At 41.2% G+C, this 20,734-nt stretch overlaps 1 protein-coding gene across 7 annotated transcripts in view; it reads left to right on the top strand.

Moving 5' to 3' along the window:
* The window catches only part of USP45 (ubiquitin specific peptidase 45), a 91,895-nt gene that overhangs the window by 2,753 nt on the left and 68,408 nt on the right, over positions 1–20,734 (top strand). For all 7 annotated transcript variants that reach the window (XM_045010616.1, XM_045010615.1, XM_045010613.1 and 4 more), the window contains exons 2-5: positions 5,802–5,911; positions 6,966–7,135; positions 9,591–9,694; positions 17,693–17,793. In XM_045010616.1, coding sequence (XP_044866551.1) covers positions 5,812–5,911; positions 6,966–7,135; positions 9,591–9,694; positions 17,693–17,793 — 475 coding nt within the window. In that variant the 5' untranslated portion in view covers positions 5,802–5,811. The remainder of the gene's footprint in view (positions 1–5,801; positions 5,912–6,965; positions 7,136–9,590; positions 9,695–17,692; positions 17,794–20,734) is intronic.

Here is a 20,734-nt window from a genome sequence, read left to right as displayed (position 1 = left end):
GCTTTTCTACAAGTATCATAATTTCACATGAGGTGCTGAAATGCAGTCCTTCAAAAAAAGCTCTTTTTAGCTGTTAAAGTGGAGGCACATATATGCTAGGCCAGTTGCACAATATGCCTTATGAAGTTACTCTGTAATTTACTCCATTTGTAAATATTTTTGTCAGATTTCTTCAGGAAATACTGTAAAACTGGTATTCTGTAGATTTGTTTCCCCTTGAGTTCTATGGCAGTACAGCATCTGTCTTTTGGGTTTTGCTGGTAATGTCTAAAGCAGAACAAATTTTCCTTGATCTGGGATTGACATGTGTCATAAAAACAAATTGGGGCATTCCTGTATGTAAAAAAGAAAATTGGATGTAATCTTACGCTCTCAGCAACTAGTCTTTGACTTTCTGAGAAATAGCACTAATACATAGACTTTTCATAGCACTTCACATTTCTGATTCCGTTACTGTCATTAACTAATCCTTGTCAGGTAGGTAAATATTCTCTCTACAAATAGGAAAACAGTGGTTAGTTAAATGACTTGCTCAGGGCCACACAGTAAGTTCAAGTGTCATAGCAGATGTTAGCATTCGTGATTTTCTGGCTCTCAGGCTTTGGCTACACTTGCACTTCAAAGCGCTGCCGCGGCAGCGCTTTGAAGCGCTAAGCGTAGTCAAAGCGCCAGCGCTGGGAGAGAGCTCTCCCAGCGCTGTCCGTACTCCACCTCCCTGTGGGGAATAACGTACAGCGCTGGGAGCCGCACTTTGACCACACTGGCGCTTTGCAGCGCCGCAATTTGCAGCGCTGGAGAGGGTGTGTTTTCACACCCTGCTGCAGCGCTGCAAATTTGCAAGTGTAGCCAAGGCCTCAGTCCTTCAGCTTGATGTGCGACCTCTTGTGGGTTACAGAATAGTAATTCCACAACCACAGTTCTAAGGGTTTGTCTACACTGGCACTTTACAGCACTGAAACTTGCAGTGCTCAGGGGTGTGTTTTTCACACCCTTGAGTGAGAAAGTTGCAGTGCTATAAAGTGCCAGTGTAGACAGTGCACCAGAGCTATTTCCCTCGTGGAAGTTTTTTTTTTTTTTTTTTTTTAAATAGCTGCGACTACACAGCCATGTTAAAGTGCTTTACCGTTGCTAGTGAAGATATGCCCTTGCCCTGTTATCTCAGGAGTTTATATGTTCTATGACTATTCTAGCAAAATCCAAATTAGACCACAATACACATCCAGTGAACTAGTTTTACCCTCTGTTATCTTAGTGTTTTCCTTTTCTTTTTTTGGGCGGCTGGTGGGAGGTAGGTTAGTTTACTTTTGCTTCGTGAAACTGTGTGTTGACAGTGGTGTCAGTCTGACATAAAATACCCTAGCCATTAGTCTAAAAATACTTGCCTACACTCAGTAACAAGATTTTGGCAACTTTTGGCATAGTATATTTCAGTCAAAAAAATAGCTCGTGAATACTGTCACTGGGCAGGCGAATCTGATTTCTGTGAAACATAAGAAATCACAAAATAAAGAACAGGGTGAGGAATCTGAGGAGAATCACATAGGTTTCAAACCATGAGAATGGGTAAATAGTGGTAGATGAAAGTGAAAAGTGCTCTCGAATCTTTAACTGTTATGTGGAAAGCTGAGAGAGAGAGGCAGCCATGTCTGTTTAACATCTCGTCCAAAATACAGTCACCCTTCTAGGACTGTAATGTAATGTCAGTAGTGGACTATGAGCTCCAATCATGGTGTGCGATGTGTCTTTGGGCCAGAAGATCATGGATATGACACTACCAGAATTTCAAATGACAGGCTCCAATGAAAGAAGTGTTCCTGCCACTACCAGTCAGTAGTTCTGATCCTTTTATTGCTCTAGCAGGCAGTGGGTACTTGTTTGCTCAAAAGGCTTTCATGGCTGTCAGGGCAGTGAAAGTCCTAAACTACTGATTGATGACTTTGCCCAGTTGCTAGCAATGATGAATGCTGTTCTTGCTCTGATTGGATAACATTTGATCCAGCAATGAACCAGCCAAAATGCCACAGGTAGCTATGAAAAGTCACCCAAACATTTCTACTTGCTGCTTACATCAGAACGTGCAACTGTTCTGCAATACTTGCAGATGTGTTGATTTGGCACTACCAGCCCACAGGAATATATTCCTTTTGTACTTTGTCAGATTTGAGGAAATGCATTAGGATCTCTCCTCCAAATACAGCTACAGAACATCTTGGTCTCTGGATGCTATATAATAAAGGCTCCATGTGCTCTGAGCCAAGCTGTACCTAAATTCTGTGGCAAGGACCTGTGGTTTCTGTGGCAACCTGGTGCTGGAAGTTCTTCAGCAGCTTCATTTAATCAGTACAGTAGCCCTGTGTTACTTGTTTTTATATTCAGTTTCTCTCCACAATGCTGTCTCCACATTTTCAGTGTGTTGCGATGATTTCTTTACAGTATTGGCAATGTAAAACTGCATCATAGTTGTTGAAGTTTTTGGCAGCTGGATAGGGAGCAGTTGGGGCTTATGGTGCCTGTGGGGGGCGGGGAGAGAAATCAATTTGGGATAAACACATAATCTAAAATGCACAGTAGTGAAATATGCAGTGTAGTTGTGGCCATGTCAGTCCCAGGATATTAAAGAGATAAGGTGGATGAGGTAATATCTTTTATTGGACCTACTTCTGTTGATGAGGGCTTTCGAGCCACACAGAGCTCTTCTTCAGATCTGGGAAAGGTATTCTGAGCATCATAGCTAAATTGAAGGTGGAAGAGATTGTTCAGTAGTTACCATTGTTTAGTAGTATCATTCAAGGTAGAGTGGCCAATTAACACCTGCAGTCATAGGACAAAAAGAAGGGGTTAGTGGGTTACAGATTGTTGTAATAATCCATAAATCAAGTGTGTGGTCAGTCCGTGATTTTTAGTGTCTAGCAGAGTTATGAATCTAAGATCCTGGGCTCATCTTTTGAAAGTGTTGTGCAGGTTCATTTGAGGATGAGGACAGATAGGTCAGACATAGAGTGATTGCTTTGTGAAAAGTATGAGGAGTACTTGTGGCAACTGACTAACAAATTTATTTGGGCATAAACTTTCGTGGGCTAAAGCCCACTTCATCAGATGCATGCAGTGGAAAATACAGTAGGAAGATATATATACAGAGAACATGAAAAAATGGGTGTTATCCTACCAACTCTAATTAGACTAATTTGATTAAAGTGGGCTATTATCAGCAGGAGGGGAAAAAAAACTTTTTTGTAGTGATAATCAGGATGGCCCATTTCCAACCGTTGACAAGAAGGTGTGAGTAACAGTAGGGGGAAAATTAACATGGGGATATAGTTTTTAGTTTGTGTAATGACTCATCCACTCCCAGTCTTTATTTAAGCCTAATTTAATGGTGTCCAGTTTGCAAATTAATTATAGTTCTGCAGTTTCTCGTTGGAGTCTGTTTTTGAAGTTTTTTTGTTGTTGAATAACTGCTACTTTTAGGTCTGTAATCAAGTGACCAGGGAGGTTGAAGTGTTCTCCGACTAGTTTTTGAATGTTATAATTCTTGATGTCTGATTTGTGTCCATTTATTCTTTTGCATAGAGACTGTCCGGTCTTGCCAATGTACATGGCCAAGGGGCATTGCTGGCACATGACGGCATATATCACATTGGTAGATGTGCAGGTGAACGAGCCTCTAATAGCATGGCTGATGTGATTAGGTCCTATGATTGTATCCCCTGAATAGATATGTGGACGGAGTTAGCAATGGGCTTTGTTGCAAGGATAGGTTTCTGTGTTAGTGTTTTTGTTGTGTGGTTGCTGGTGAGTATTTGCTTCAGGTTGGGGGGCTGTCTTTAAGCGAGGACTGGCCTGTCTCCCAAGATCTGTGAGAGTGAGGGATCGTCCTTCAGGATAAGTTGTAGACCCTTGATGATGCGCTAGAGAGGTTTTAGTTGGGGGCTGAAGGTGACGGCTAGTGGCGTTCTGTTACTTTCTTTGTTGGGCCTGTCCTATAGTAGGTGACTTCTGGGTACTCTTCTGGCTCTGTTAGTCTGTTTCTTCACTTCAGCAGGTGGGTATTGTAGTTGTAAGAACGCTTGATAGAGATCTTGTAGGTGTTTGTCTCTGTCAGAGGGGTTGGAGCAAATGTGATTGTATCTTAGAGCTTGACTGTAGACAATGGATCGTGTGGTGTGGTCTGGATGAAAGCTGGAGGCATGTAGGTAAGTATAGGTTTCTGGTATAGGGTGGTGTTTATGTGACCATCGCTTATTAGCACTGTAGTGCCCAGGAAGTGGATCTCTTGTGGACTGGTCCATGCTGAAGTTGATAGTGGGATGGAAATTGTTGAAATCACGGTGGAATTCCTCAAGGGCTTCTTTTCCATGGGTCCAGATGATGAAGATGTCATCAGTATAGCGCAAGTAGAGTAGGAGTGTTAGGGGACGAGAGCTGAGGAAGCATTGTTTTAAGTCAGTCATAAAAATGTTGGCATACTGTGGGGCCATGCAAGTACCCATAGCAGTGCTGCTGACTTGAAGGTATACATTACAGAACTGCTGTGCAGCTCAAGCTGTGGTGAGCCAGCCTAACAGAGAGGGAGGTAGTTTACTACATGGAAGGTTTAGACACTGGGCATCCATAGCTATGAGTATAGGGAAAGTGTAGTTAAAATATTGCCAATATTTTCTCAGGTAGTGATGATTTTGGTTGATACCTCTCACTCCTGAGTGTGACAAAGGCACAGATAATCTAGCTGCTACTAGCATTCTGAAGCTGCTTGCTTGGGCCCATATGCTGCTAGCCTGTTTATTGTGATGATGCCAGCAGAACTCATTGCAATGTGGTGTGGGAGAAGAAACAAGCCACCATCCCCAGAAATATTCGGGAGGGGATTGCAGAGTATCTCCATGAAATTTTCATTGAGACTGCTCATGAGCATAAAAGGGACATCCTTCTTTAGTTAAACAAGTGCCCCACATCGGGTGAATTGTGGTCTTCCCTGCCTAGCTGAACAAACCAAATAATGGAAATGTCGATGTTGGCTCTATTGGAGCATGTGATGCTGACTTGCTGTAGAGTAGTGGCTCTCAAACTTTTTTTTACTGGTGACCCCTTTCACATAGCAAGCCTCTGAGTGCGCCCCCCCCCCCCTTCTTCTGAAGCATCTGTCAATGGCTGTGTCAGAGACAGGATACAGGGCTAGATGGGCCATTGGTCTGATGATTATAGCTATTCTTATATTCTTAGTTAACTTGTACTACCATTGTGCTTTATGGGAAGTTTATCCTGTCTGATATAAAATGTAACCAATATTAAAAGGGCAGCCTGTGAAAACTGGCTATTTATGTGATAAATTTCTATGTCAGTACATTTATTCTTCTTCTGATTTTAAGATAAGCAATAGATGGACAATAAATGTTGTACCATTTTTATGAAAAGTGCAAAATGGACAATTTGGTGTTTGAAAAAGGAGATATTTCTCATTTTAACAAAACGACTATGGTAAACTATGATGGATGCACTATAGCATCTTATCGTCTTATGACTAACAATATGTAACACTATTTTCCAATTTGTGAAATCAGCTACCTCCTTGTTTCTACATGTTGCAGTAGCTTATCTAACAACACTGCTCGGTGTGTATTCCTCACTACAAAATAGCTGAAGTTGGATGAAAGCTTATCTATTATATAATATATGTATTTTGTGGACTGCGGTTTTTCTGAGTACTTGATTTGCTACTTCCATGCTTTGAGAATATAAGTCCTTAGATTTGATGAAATATATAGAAGATGAAGTAATGTGTGTTTTTTCCCTTCCTTTCCCAGTAAGTAACAGATGCGGGTAAAAGATCCATCGAGGGCTAACCCTGAAAAAAACAAGAGAAACAAAAGGCCTAATAGGCCTCAGGATGAAGACTCTTCAGATGACATTGCAGGTAAATAAATTATGTGACATTTGGCAGTCAGAGTGAGGGAGGGAAAACAGTGTCCATATGGTTTTCATTAGTCAACAAAGCAGAAGACACATGTGGGAACCGTGAGCGGCGTGTTGGTTGAAAGTAGCAACAGAGATGCTTACAATCAAACATCTTTGGCGTGATGAATTGTCATTACATTGCACTCAGGGAATTGGTGCAAAAAATAATGAACAGGAGGATAGTTTGGCTATATTAACATTTTAAGGAGGCAGGTGTAAGGACAGTGGTGCAGTGATGTAGTTGAAACACAGGGAAGGCCTTCCTTGTCCAAACTACCTATATATTCATATTCTCTCTCTCTCTCTCTCACACAGACACACTCTCACCAGTCGTGTTAACAGTGTTAGAAAAATGAATGTTTAGTAATTTTGTCCTTTGGTTTATCTTAGATTTGTTGGGTTATGTCACCAGCTTGTAGCTTTTTGGGTGTTCTATTTGGTAGGAAAAATAGTACTTTTAAAAGAGATGAAAATAAAATCCTTCAGATGCATCAGAAAATGGACACTATCGTGTCCTTGGAGCTATGTCCTGCCTTTAAAAACTATATAGATATAGCTAGATAGTGTCTTTGTAAGGTGTAATTTATGTAAATAGTAGACAACTAATATGTTTTACAATTACAAAATTTTGTTAAGTTGAGGGTAGGCTACAATTTAGATCTGTCAGTTTTGATAGTTACCTTCAAAGTAATCTCTATAATCAGCTTTTGTGCTGGAGCAGGGTTCTGGAAGGAAGTGCTGTGTCTGAAAGCCCTTAAGTTGTAACTTGAATAAGCATGGTGTGCAAGCTCACTAAACCTCCAAAGTATTAAACACATTTTTACAGTAATGAGTGCCACCTGATTAGCGTAAAATGGAATGTGATGTGTTATTACAGCAATTTTTTTTAAAAGAAGGCTTGAATCCTTGTAAATGAACTTAGAAGATTGAATCTGGCTTTTGTGAAAGAAGTGAACATTTCCTGTTTCATATTTAGTTTTGTGGCTAATGACTGAGTATCTCTTATTCTATAGGTTTAACCTGCCAACATGTAAGCCAAGCAGTGGATGTGCATCATGTGAAGAGGGCAGTAGCTCAGAATGTTTGGTCAATATGTTCAGAATGTTTAAAAGAAAGGCGAATAAATGATGGCGATCCAGTGATTCCTTCTGATATATGGCTGTGCCTCAAATGTGGCTCTCAGGTAAAGAAACTTGCATTGTAAATTTACGGACAAATATAGACCCTGATTCTCTGAAAGGAGTTGCAAGTGCAGATTCTTATTTCTGCATGGAGTCTCACTGACTTCAGTGGAACTCTAGGCAGGAGCAATTGGATTCTGCCCAAAGGAAGTGTTATCACCACAGATCCCTGCTTTTGGGATAAGCCTCTGCACTGCACTAGAGTTAGAGCTTTCCAGAGGTTTCAGACTCCTGAGGACGGTGTTGATTTCTCTTCGAGCTATACAAACTTTCCATGCAAGTCTATACAAGGAGGTGTGCATGCTACCCTACCCGCGGTACACCCACTGTTCTTTCTAGACATTGAAACAGCAGTTCAGAATTTCTTCTGGTCTCTTGACTTTGAGACTAGAAATAATTTTTAACAGTGAGAGTGATTAACCATTGGAACCATTTACCAAGGGTCGTTGTGGATTCTCCATCATGGAGAATGTTAAAATCAAGATTGGATGTTTTTCTAAAATATATGCTCTCGGAATTATTTTGGCGAAATTCTATGTCCTGTGTTATTCAGGCGGTCAGACTAGATGATCACAGTGGTTCCTTCTGACCTTGGAATTTATGAACTCGCCAACTGTGTATATTGTTGGCCCCCATAGCTCCCCCTTGTGTTGACTGTTCATTGCCAGGAACTGCCCTTCCTGAAGGATGACAGATCTAACCCAAAACTTAGATTTAACAAATGCTTGTCTCATGCCTCATCCTTGCTTATGGAGGAAGCCATTAGTGTTTTCCAGGCAGAATATGGGCAGGTCTAGCCTAGAAGCACTACACTGGTGCAGCTGAAGTGCCTCTGGTGAAGACACTCTATGCTGACGGGAGAGCATCTCCTGCCAACATAGCGCCACTGTGAATAGCGCTTAGGTCACTGTAACTTGTGTTGCTCGGGGCGCAGGGGCCGTCTTTCCCAGCAGCGGCTCCGGCCCTAGCTCCAGCTGAAGCTGCAGAGGGCAGGGGAGCGCACAGCCCCGGGTTCCGCCGCAGCCGCAGGAGAGCAGGGGGGCGCACGGTCCTGGCTTAGTCCCCACCTCTGACAGCTGAAGCCGAAGTCATAAAGGTCTGGTAAAGTCACTGAATCCGTAACCTCTGTGACTAAATTTTATCCTTAGTTATAAAACATACTATTAGTTAGCAGATATTGGGATACAATTGACAAGGTCTAAGGAGGACTCCATGGCTTATATCCATAACATTCCTATTGTTAAAATATGTAGAACTGTTACCAGGAGCCCAATACCTATGTTTATATAACATTACTCTTGATCTGGCCTCTAAATTTGATATCGCAGTTCAGAAAGGAAAACAGTCACTGTTCGATTAATCTCCTTAATCCCATCTCTTTAGATGGTTATTATTGCTTATTACTCTCCCAAAAGTGGAGATCTGTACTGAATGACAGTACTAAAGGAGAAGTTATTCCACTGTAACGGAGTAGCTTGTCAGTACAGACGCATGTTCTCCCAAACTTATCCTCACTTTCCAGAGTCTACGCTGAATTCTTGGGAAATGGAAGGAATTGAGGGTATATTGGGGGCCATCCATCCTTGTATAACTTCTCATTGAGCATTCCACGGCTACAGGAGAAGTCTACTTGGCACCCTATGATCAAAGCTTTCGAGAGAGTTTTGTCCTTTAGTGAACTGCTCTGGGGCTTCCCAAGAGGGTTGCTCTGTACTGACAATCTACTCAATGAATTCTAGTCATAGGTGAGTAACATTTCTTTCTGAAAAGTGAGAACTAAATTTTGGAGTGCTTGTAATAGTGAGTACAGTTGGGCAGAACAAAATGTTTTGTCCCTTGTAAATTTTAAAGATTTCACAACTCTTTCCTGCTCTGTATTGGGATGAAACTGAGACCTTTTGACATTTATTGTGAAAAACTAGAGCAAGACCACGCCAGAAAAGCCAATAGCCTGGCGATTAGGGGACCTAACCTGTCTGTCCCATATCCCAGGTCAAGTCCCTACTTTACCTGATTCAGAGAAAGAGCTTGAAGCAGGGAAAGTAGATAAATTCAGACTGGCAATAAGGCATATGTTTTTAACAGTGAGGGCAATTAACTACTGGAACACCTCACCATTGGCTGTGGTGGATTCTCCATCAATGAAAATGTTTAAATCAAGATTGAATGTTTTTCTGAAAGAGATGCTCTGGTTTAAACTGGAATTAATTCAGGGAAGTCCTGTTGCCTGTGTTATACTGGAGGTGGGACTATGTGACCACTATGATCCTTTCTGGCCCTAAAATCAATGCAAGCACTAGTAAAGTAAATCAATAAAAATCCTGCTTTCTGGAGTTCTAGATGATTTTACCTCTTTTTCAAGAAAATTATCTTTAGTTCTGTTTTGTAAAGTAAAATATTGTAGTGATTTGTTGAAATATAATATGTATAACCTTTTCTTAATGATCTCATTTTCAGGGTTGTAGTCAAAACTCTGAAGGCCAGCATTCTCTGAAACATTTCCAGACTGCTCGCACAGAACCTCATTGCATTGTAATCAATCTCAGCACGTGGATCATATGGTAAGATTGTGTATAGGAGTATTTGTGTAGCGCACACATTATATACACACACACACACACACACACACACACACAATATTAAAAAGACTTTTTTAAATTAGGGCAGTCAGTTAATCGCAGTTAACCCATGTGATAACTCAAAAAAATCAATTGCAGTTAAAAAAATTAATTGCAATTAATCACAGTTTTAATTGCAGTGTTAAACAATAGAAGACCAATTGAAATGTATTAAATATTTTGGATGTTTTTCTACCTTTTCATATATGTTTTATTCTGTGTTGTAATTGAAATCAAAGTGCATATTTTTTATTACACATATTTGCACTGTAAAGATGATAAACACGAGAAATAGTATTTTTCAATTCACCTCATATAAGTATTGTAGTGCTTGTGTCTCTCTCTGTCGGGGCAGACTGCTGAGCCCTGATTAGGGGGCGGAGCTAGGCGGAGGAGGGGGCCTATAAAAGCGGCCGCCCAGCCAGGCAGCGGCACAGCTGATCGCAGCGGCCCAGGAGCCGGCCAACAGGGCGGCTAACAGGGGAGTTTTGAGTGGGAGTTTGCAGGGGGAGGTGGAAGGGGGCGGCGCTGTGTCCCCCCAGGTACAAGCACCAAGCGAGGCCGGGACAGCATGAGCCAAGCCATGGAGGACACACCGAGGATGAGAGCATGCAGCAGCTGCGGTATGTACCTGGTCCTAGCGGGGGAACCCAGAGCAGTACTATTGTATGCATGAAGTGCCGCCTAATAGAGCTGCTGGAGGAAAAGATCCAGGGCCTAGAGCTGCAGGTAGAAACCCTGATAGAGAATAGAAGGGGGTTCGAGCAGCTGATGGAGCAATGGCAAGCAGTAACGGAAGGGGAACGCCCAGGGGCAAAGGGGGAAGCAGGGGCTAAGGCCAACGAGGGGGGACCACCAGACAAGGAAGATGGGCGGTGGAAGCATGTGACCTGTGAGAAGCAGGCAGAGGAAAAGGAGAGCCAGTGAGGGGAAATTGAGCTAAGGAACAGGTATGAAGGTTTGGAGAATGAGGAAGGGGTACAGCAGGTGGTTTCTGATGGTGGGGGGCCAAGGAAAAAGAGACGAGCGGGCCCAGTCCCATGGAAAGAGGGGAGGAGTCTATGGAGACAGCACCAAGTTTTGGGCCCAGGGAGGTTACAGGATGGCTTAAGGGGAACCATAAGGGACGATAGGAATGGAAGGAGCGTGCGACGAGGGGGGGACAGGGGATAGGTTAGAGGACCGCACTGTCCCCAGGCAAAGGCAGGTCTACGTGATTGGGGATTCCATACTGAGAAGGTTGGATAGGCCTGTGACTAGGGCCGATCCGGAAAACAGAAGGGTGTGCTGTCTACCGGGGCGCTAAAATACGGGATGTGGACCTGAGGTTGAAAAAGGATCCTAAGAGGAGCGGGTAAGAACCCTTTGATCATCCTTCATGTGGGAACGAATGATACTGCTAGATTCTCGCTAGACAGGATCAAGGGAGACTATGCCAGGTTGGGTAAGACGCTCAAGGAAATTGAGGCTCAGGTGATCTTCAGTGGGATCCTACCTGTTCCTAGGGAAGGGCGCCAAAGGGGTGAGAGGATAGTGACGATTAACAGTTGGCTAAGGGAGTGGTGTTACAAGGAGGGCTTTGGGATGTATGGGCACTGGGAGGCTTTTGGGGACAGACAACTGTTCTCACGGGATGGGCTCCACCTAAGTAGGGAAGGAAGTAGACTTCTAGGAGGGAGGCTGGCTCACCTGATTAAAAGAGCTTTAAACTAGACACTGAGGGGAGACGGTTGGGAGAGGTCATGTTTCTCTCCAAGCCAATTTTTTACATTGGGAGCGAGAACAACAAAATAACAACAGATATAGCCAGAGGGGGGCAGGCAGGTGTAAGGAAGAGGGGGGGGACGGATACTAGATCTACAGGTCATGCTGGTAGTACTGTGTCCCCTACCGAGTTGGGTGAAAAAGAGTGAGAGGAGCCCAACAGCAAAAATTAGGATGTTTGTTCACCAATGCGAGAAGCTTAGGTAATAAAAATGGAGGAACTGGAGCTCTTGGTCCGAGAATTGAAGCCGGATATCGTAGGAATAACCGAAACATGGTGGAACGGTAGCCATGACTGGAGTACAGGTATGGAAGGGTATGTGCTGTTTAGGAAAGACCGATGCAAAGGTAAAGGGGGGGGAGTAAGCATTGTATATCAATAATGAGGTGAAATGTAATGAAATAACTAGCAATGCAATGGATAATACGGAGTCTGTTTGGGCAATGGTCACATTGGGGAAGAAAACTACTAGAGCCTCACCCGGGATAGTGATTGGGTGTGTGCTTATAGACCGCCTGGATCTACCCTAGAGACGGATAGAGAGCTCTTTAATGTTTTTAAGGAGGTAAACACTAATAGGAACTGCTTGATCATGGGGGATTTTAACTTCCCGGATATAGATTGGGAAACAAATGCTAGTAACAATAATAGGGCTCAGCTTTTTCCTAGACGTGATAGCTGATGAATTCCTTCATCAAGTGATTGCTGAACCGACGAGGGGGGATGCCATTTTAGATCTGGTTTTGGTGAGCAACGAGGACCTTGTTGGGGAAATAGTTGTAGGGGACAACCTTGGCTCGAGTGATCATGAGCTAATTCGTTTCAAAATAAATGAGAGGATAATCAATAGTGCATCAGAGACTAGGGTTTATGATTTCAAAAGGGCTAACTTTACTAAAACTAAGGCGACTAGTTAGGGAAGTAGACTGGCCTAAACATATTTAGGGATCTAAGGGCAGATGACGCCTGGGGTTACTTCAGGTTGAAGTTGCAGGAGATGTCAGAGGCATGTATCCCAAGAAAGGGAAAACGGCTCGTAGGTAGCAGTTTTAGACCGAGCTGGATGAGCAAGCGTCTCAGAGGGGTCATTAAGAAAAAACAGAAAGCGTACAAGGACTGGAAAATGGGAGGGATCAGCAAAGAAACCTACCTTATTGAGGTCAGAGGGTGTAGGGAAGCAGTGAGAAAGGCAAAACGACGGGTGGAGATGGACTTAGCGAAGGGGATTAAAACCAATAGCAAAAGGTTTTTTAGCCATATAAATAGGAAGAAAACCAAGAAAGAAGAAGTGGGACCGCTTAAAACTTTGAACGGAGTGGAGATTAGGGATAATCTTGGAATGGCACAATATCTGAACGAATATTTTGCCTCGGTCTTCAATGAGGCTAATGAAGGGCTAAGGAATAGTGATACAGGGACCGATGGGAATGAGGATATGGGGTAGACATTATGGTATCGGAGGTGAAAGCCAAACTTGAACAGCTTAACGGAAGTAAATCGGGGGGCCCGGATAATCTTCATCCTAGAATATTAAGGGAACTGGCGAGTGATATTGCTAGCACCGTTAGCGATGATTTTTAATAAATCTCTAAATTCGGGGGATTGTACCGTTGGACTGGAGATTAGCTAATGTAGTTCCTATATTCAAGAAGGGGAAAAAAAAGTGACCCGGGTAACTACCAGGCCTGTTAGTTTAACATCTGTAGTATGCAAAGTCATGGAAAAAATTTTAAAAGAGAGAGTGGTTACGGAGCAGGAGGCCGATGGCAACTGGGATAGTTTACAGCATGGATGTTACGAAAGGTAGATCGTGCCAAACCAACCTGATCTCCTTCTTTGAGAAAGTAACAGATTTTTTAGACAAGGGAAATGCAGTGGGATCTAATATATCTAGATTTCAGTAAGGCGTTTGATACGGTACCGCATGAGGAATTACTGGTTAAATTGGAAAGGATGGGGATTGAAATGAAATTCCAGAGGTGGATAAGGAGCTGGTTAAAGGGGAGACTGCAGAGGGTAGTATTGAAGGGGAACTGTCAGGTTGGAGGGGGGTCACTAGTGGAGTTCCTCAAGGTTCGGTTTTGGGTCCAATTTTATTCAATCTATTTATTGCTGACCTGGGAACCAAGAGTAGGAGTGGGCTGATAAAGTTTGCGGACGACACAAGTTGGGAGGTATTGCCAATTCGGAAAAGGATCGGGATATCCTCCAGGGAGATTTGGATGACCTTGTAAGCTGGAGTATTAGTAACAGGATGAAATTCAATAGTGAGAAGTGTAAGGTTATGCATTTAGGGAATGACTAACAAGAATTTTAGTTATAAGCTAGGGAAGCACCAGTTGCAAGTAACGGAGGAGGAGAAGGACCTAGGAGTCCTGGTTGATCGTAGGATGACCATGAGCAGGCAATGTGATGTGGCCGTTAAGAAAGCAAATGCGGTATTGGGATGCAATTAGGCGAGGTATTTCTAGTAGGGATAAGGAAGTGCTAGTCCCGTTATATAAGGCGTTGGTGAGACCTCATTTGGAGTATTGTGTGCAGTTTTGGTCTCCCATGTTTAAGAAGGATGAATTCAAACTGGAACAGGTACAAAAGAAGGGCCACTAGAATGGTCCGAGGAATGGAAGGCCTGTCATATGAAAGGAGACTTGAGGAGCTCGGTTTGTTTTCCTTAACCAAAAGAAGGATAAGAGGAGATATGATTACACTCTTTAAATATATCAGAGGGATAAATACCAGGGAAGGAGAGGAATTATTTCAGCTCAGTGCTAATGTGGGACACGAGGACAAACGGATATAAAATTGTCAGTTAGGAAATTTAGGCTAGAAATTAGACGAAGGTTTCTAACTATCAGGGGAGTGCAATACTGGAACAGCCTACCGAGGGAAAACAGTGGGGGCGAAGGACCTCCATGACTTTAAGACTAAGCTAGATAAGTTTATGGAGGAGATGGTATGATAGGATACGGGCTTAGTCAATAGGTTAATTAAGTGCCACACTGGTAAATAGTACAATGGGTCAATGATATGTTATTCTTAACCTTTTTCCAGAGGGTCTGGCTGAAGAGTCTTGCCCGCATGCTCGGGGTTCAGCTGACCGCCATATTTGGGGTCGGGAAGGAATTTTCCTCCAGGGTAGATTGGCTGTGGCCCTGGAGGTTTTTCGCCTTCCTCCGAAGCATGGGGCAGGGGTCGCTTGCTAATGGAGTGGGGAGATCGGCTAATGTGGCCTGCATCTTGCAGGAGGTCAGACTAGATGATCATATTGGTCCCTTCTGATCTATGATTCTATGATTCTATGATTCTATGATGAATCTCTTTGTCATGAAAGTGCAACTTACAAGTGTAAATTTTTATTGTTACATAACTACACTCAAAAACAAAACAATGTAAAACTTCAGAGTCTACAAGTCCACTCAGTCCTACTTTTTGTTCAGGCAATCACTAAAACAAACAAGTTTGTTTACCTTTACAGGAGATAATGCTGCCCTCTTCTTATTTACAGTGTCACCAGAAAGTGAGAACAGACATGTGCCAGATATGCTAAGTATTCATATGCCCCTTCATGCTTCGGCCACCATTCCAGAGGACATGCTTCCATGCTGATGACGCTCGTTAAAAAAGTGTTAATTAAATTTGGGACTGAACTCCTTGTGGGAGAATTGTATGTCTCCTCTCTGTTTTACCCACATTCTGCCATATATTTCATGTTATAGCAGTCTTGGATGATGACCCAGCACATGTTGTTCATTTTAAGAACACTTTCACTGCAGATTTCACAAAACACAAAGAAGGTCTCAATGTGAGTTTTCTAAAGATATCTACAGCATTCGGCCCAAGGTTTAAGAATCTGAAGTGCCTTCCAAAATCTGAGAGGGACGAGGTGTGGAGCATACTTTCAGAAGTCTTAAAAGAGCAACACTTCGATGCAGAAACTACAGAACTCAAAGCACCAAAAAAGAAAATCCACCTTCTGCTGGTGGCATCTGACTCATGATGATGAAAATGAACGTGTGTCGGTCCACACTGCTTTGGATTGTTGTCGAGCAGAACCCGTTATCAGCATGGATGAATGTCCCCTGGAATAGTGGTTGTAGCATGAAGAGACAAATGAATCTTTAGCGCATCTGGCATGTAAATTATCTTGTGACGCTGGCTACAAGAGTGCCATGCGAACACCTGTTCTCACTTTCAGATGACATTGTAAACAAGAGGCAGGCAGCATTATCTCTTGCAACTGTAAACAAACTTGTTTGTCTGAGTGATTGGCTGAACAAGAAGTAGGACTGAGTGGACTTGCAGGCTCTAAAATTTTACATTGTTTTATGCTTGAAGACGGGTTTTTTTGTACGTAAGTCTACATTTGTAAGTTCAACTTTCATGATAAAGAGATTGCACTACAGTACTTGCATTAGGTGAATTGAAAAATTCTGTTTTTATTTTTTTACAGTGCAAATACTTGTAATAAAAAATAAATATAAAGTGAGCACTGTCCACTGTGTTTTCTGTGTTGTAATTGAAATCAATATATTTAAAAATGTAGAAAAGACCCAAAAATATTTTTAAAAATGGTATTCTAGTATTGTTTAGCAGTGCGATTAATTTTTACTTTTAAGTTAAAAGCCCTACTTTTAACTTAAATAAAGTGCTGTCTTTGTCAAAAGCTAAATAACCTCCACTCGTCTCGCTGCTCACATGAATGAGACCTATCCCACTTCCTTTGTCTCCTTCATGGCTTCCCACAAACTACTGAAAAAAGGACCACTTCCCAGTAGGCAGTAAGCCTTAGTGCCCCTTTTCCGTCTGTCCTCTGCTCACATCTTCAGCACAGAATGGCTCAAGCTTAGTTCAATAATGTTTCTACTGGGGCTGTCAATGAATCACAGTTAACTCAAGCAATTAACTCAAAACAAATTAAGTCGATTAAAAAAATTAATCATGATTAATCGCAGTTTTAATTGCACTATTAAACAAGAATCGAATACCAATTTAAATTTATTATAAATATTTTGGATAATTTTCTACATTTTCAAATATATTGATTTCAATTACAATGTAGAATACAAAGTGTAGAATGCTCACTTTATAATTTGTTGTTAAAATATTTGCACTGTAAAAAAAGATAAAATTAAAAGAAACAAAAAATAAATTAATTTCATATATAAATTGTCTACAATAATTGCTTTGGCTGTCCTATGTATGTTATGTGGTCACAAATGAGAGGGAGAGGAAAATAGTGCATTAGACAATTTTCCACGACAGTGTGGTTCACATAATGGAAAAAATGAAAACCTCTGACCTAAGATTTATGAATACAGCCTTTTCAGATTAAAAAATCAAGAACATTTTTTCTTCCTTAAGTTTAAGTATAAAGCTACTAGTAACGGAGTTTTGCATGAGCAGTTCACCGTGGTAGAATTTTTAAAGAAGGTAAAATGAACCCAAAATTATTTTTTTCCTTCATTTTTTAAGTTTGGACAGAAAAGCAAGGTAAATGTCAGTCTGGACTGAGTTTTTTCGATTTGCTAATCCTTCTTTTGCAAACTACCTTTTTTTTGTATACTGTATGTGTAACATATATATTGTTTGTAAAATGTAAAACCCTTAGTATTTATTTGCATGATTTATTTTAATTATTTATGTCCAATCAATATTTAATTACTCATTTGTTGATTCTGTTCTACCTGAATTAAATAAAAGAAATTGAGAGAGACCCATATCAGAACTATAGTCCAGTGGGTAGGGCACTTGCCTGAGAAGCAGGGGAACCCTATGGACACCTAATGGATCAGTCCACATAGACAAGATAGGCAGAGGAATGCTTATCTTTTCCTGGTTTGTGGATAGTGGTGGAACTTAGGCATCTGGATGCCTACAGCAAAACGGCATTGAGTATGCGCAGGTGCAGAAACGTAGGCACCTAAGGCACTTTTACAGAGCAAATTTAGGCACCAAGTGAGTTTAGACACCTACGTGGTTTGGTGGCAGCCATACAGGGGTTTTGTGGATGTCAATGGTTCCTAAAGCTGAAAATTAGGTGCTTAAGTCCCTTTGTGGATGTGGCCCTAACTGACTTGCCCAAGCACACAGGAAGTCTGTCAGATCTGGGAAGTGAACCTGGATCTCCTGAATTCCAATCTATTTCTCTTTTTGTTTAAATTTTGTGTATTGTTTAGGTGTTATGAATGTGATGAAGAGCTGTCAACACACTGCAACAAGAAGGTTTTGGCTCAGATAGTTGACTTTCTTCAGAAACATGTTTCTAGGACTGAACCAAGTAAGTAACTGTAATAATTTTATTTAATGCACCTAATTACATATCTCTCTGTTTCCAAAAACTATGGATGGTATTGATACAAATGTTTATCACAGTTGTTTCCAGAAACACTGCCTTCTATTGTGGTACTAGAACAAATATAGATTCATACACTTAAGGTCAGAAGGGACCATTATGGTCATCTAGTCTGACCTCCTGCACAACACAGGCCATAGAATCTCACCCACCCACTCCTGTAACAACCCCCTAATCTATGTCTGAGTTATTGAAGTCCTCAAATCGAGGTTTAACGACCTCAAAGTGCAGAGAATCCTCCAGAAAGTGACCCGGGCCCCATGCTGCACAGGAAGGCGAAAAACCTCGAGGGCCTCTGCCAATCTTCCCTGGAGGAAAATTCCTTCCCGACCCCAAATATGGGGATCAATTAAACCCTGAGCATGTGGGCAAGACTCACCAGCCAGCACCCAGGAAAGAATTCTCTGTAGTAACTCAGATCCCATCCCATCTAACATCCCATCACAGACCATTGGGCCTATTTACCTGCTAATAATCAAAGATCAATTAATTGCCAAAATTAGGCTATCCCATCGTACCATCCCCTCCATAAACTTATCAAGCTTAGTCTTGAAGCCAGATATGTCTTTTGCCCCCACTACTCCCCTTGGAAGGCTGTTCCAGAACTTCACTCCTCTAATGGTTAGAAACCTTGTCTAATTTCAAGTCTAAACTTCCTAGTGTCCAGTTTATATCCATTTGTTCTCGTGTCCACATTGGTACTAAGCTTAAATAAGTCCTAAGTATGTGTGTTAAATCGGAGCATGAAATCTGTAATAAAAATTCAATTTAATATAGGCAATGTCTACATTGCAGAGCCTATGCTGGGCTAGCCCCTTAGTGTCGATGCAGCAGACGCTGACAGAAGGAGTTTTTCTCCCCAAATCTCCCCAAATAACATTAGCTACGCCATTGGCAAAGCTGCGTCTACACGAGGGGTGGGAGGGGAGGGGGTGGTTTGTCAGCACAACTATGTCACTAAGAGGGTGTGGTTTTCACACATGCCTGACTGACCTAGCTATGTTGGGCACTGTAACGTAATTCTCCTAGAATTTCACCTTCTGCATCTGTATTTTATTACATCAGTTTATGGTAGATGATAAAACCTTCTTTAGGTCCCCAGAGGTAAAGGCAAGTACTTGATGATAAACCATTCATTATCTCATTTATATTCACACATACAAACTGCATTTTAAAAAATAATAATTGGTTGAGTTTTTGTAACAGTCACGTTTTTAAACTGCACAATTGCTTACTTCTTTTATTGATGATGTTTGCACAGCAGTTCTTTAAAGCTTATTGCTGGGCGTAGTGCTCTCAATCATTTTATGAAATTAATTGCACAACTTAGTACTATTTGTAGTAGTAAGTTTTAGTGGTATCAGGCTCGTAAAGCATCAACTAATGTGTCTTTCTTCTTGTACCTATATATTGGAGATAATTAGGTATACTTGCTGCTCACCTTTGCGCTTTTGAAGATTGAGATGGGTGATATAAGCACTGACACAAGTCTTGCTGCAGCATTTCAGACCTAAAGCTTTACTGGGACTGGGCAGATTTCATATTGTTTAGACGTAACTGGGGGAAAGGGAGACGGACTTGGAAAAGACTTTTGATTGCACATTCCCAGAAGGGAATAGTTGCATCAGCTGGTTAGGGATAGGATCAGAGTTATATAGCCTTATGGGTAGGTCTTTATATGCCCCTCAGTGCATAACTCTTGTTAATTTTAATGGAAATTGTTTTCCAGGTGATCATCTCACAATGAGACCCTTTCAAGTTGTCATATTTAAAAAAATCTGCAGTTACAAATAATGGCATATTGTGTTTTAAAAATATTTCTTCATTATGCAGTTTTTACTGTACGTGTTTCTCTCATTTTGGACAATGAAAATACAATATTCAATTTCACTTTCCTTTATAGTCCTATTTTTAATGTCTGGTTCTCATGCACAAGTAAAAGGCTGTGATATTTCCATTTGCAACTACAGTACTTAAATACTGTGGTAATTGTTTCAAATAATTGAATGTAAAATATTTAAATTTGATTAATAAAAGCTTGTTTTTACAAAAAATAAAAAAGATTCTGGCTAAGATTTTCAGAAGTGCATAATGATTTTGGATGCCTCAAATTTTAGGTGCCAATTTGAGATGCTTTTAAGGTGTCTTCAGAAAGTGATAAGCAAAAATCAAAATGGGACACCCAAAATTACCAGCCAGCTTAATCTTAAATCTTAATCATTGTCAAGTCATGTTGGGCCCGATGCTCATGCAAAGGAACAGCATTTTATTTGTGGGTGTTTTTTGTTTAATAGAAGCACATTGAGTATGCCCTATTTATTTAATCCAAGAGTTAGAAAATCAAATTTTATTAACCCTGTCTGAGAATGCAGGCGTTAAAAGTGAGATACCAAAAAGACAGAAAACTCTTTAAGATTTAACTCAGATGAACATGTTTGTGAAGACATTTTCTGAATGAAGGAGTAATGTCACAAAATACTGAATTATAGAGAATGAAATTTAAAATCAGTGATGTTTTAAGCTCAGCTTTTTTGGTGAGCTTCAGTATGTTGCTGCTGCCATCTCATTCATTCTAGCTTATGTATAGTGCAACTGGTGCAACTTTGCACTGTCTGATGTGTTGCTGGATTTTTGAGTTCCTCTAGTTTAATTCAGGGCCATAGACAATTTTTATTTTTTTTATTTGGGAGTGGGGGCTAAAGTTAAAACATAATAAAATAATAACAGTTGACTATCACTTCAATTAGTAGTTTAGTACCAGAACTAAATTTGCCCACTATTAATAAAGTGAGATAAGCTAGCTTCTGTTCCAAACTCAGTGTTTCCTTTATCAACGGAGTCACTAAAAGTTTTCTGGGGAGAGGCC

This window comes from Mauremys mutica, chromosome 3 (assembly GCF_020497125.1).
Source record: "Mauremys mutica isolate MM-2020 ecotype Southern chromosome 3, ASM2049712v1, whole genome shotgun sequence".
Classification (NCBI taxonomy): Eukaryota; Metazoa; Chordata; order Testudines; family Geoemydidae; genus Mauremys; species Mauremys mutica.
Note: the sequence above shows the minus strand (reverse complement) of the source record. Positions and strands in the feature narration are given on the sequence as shown.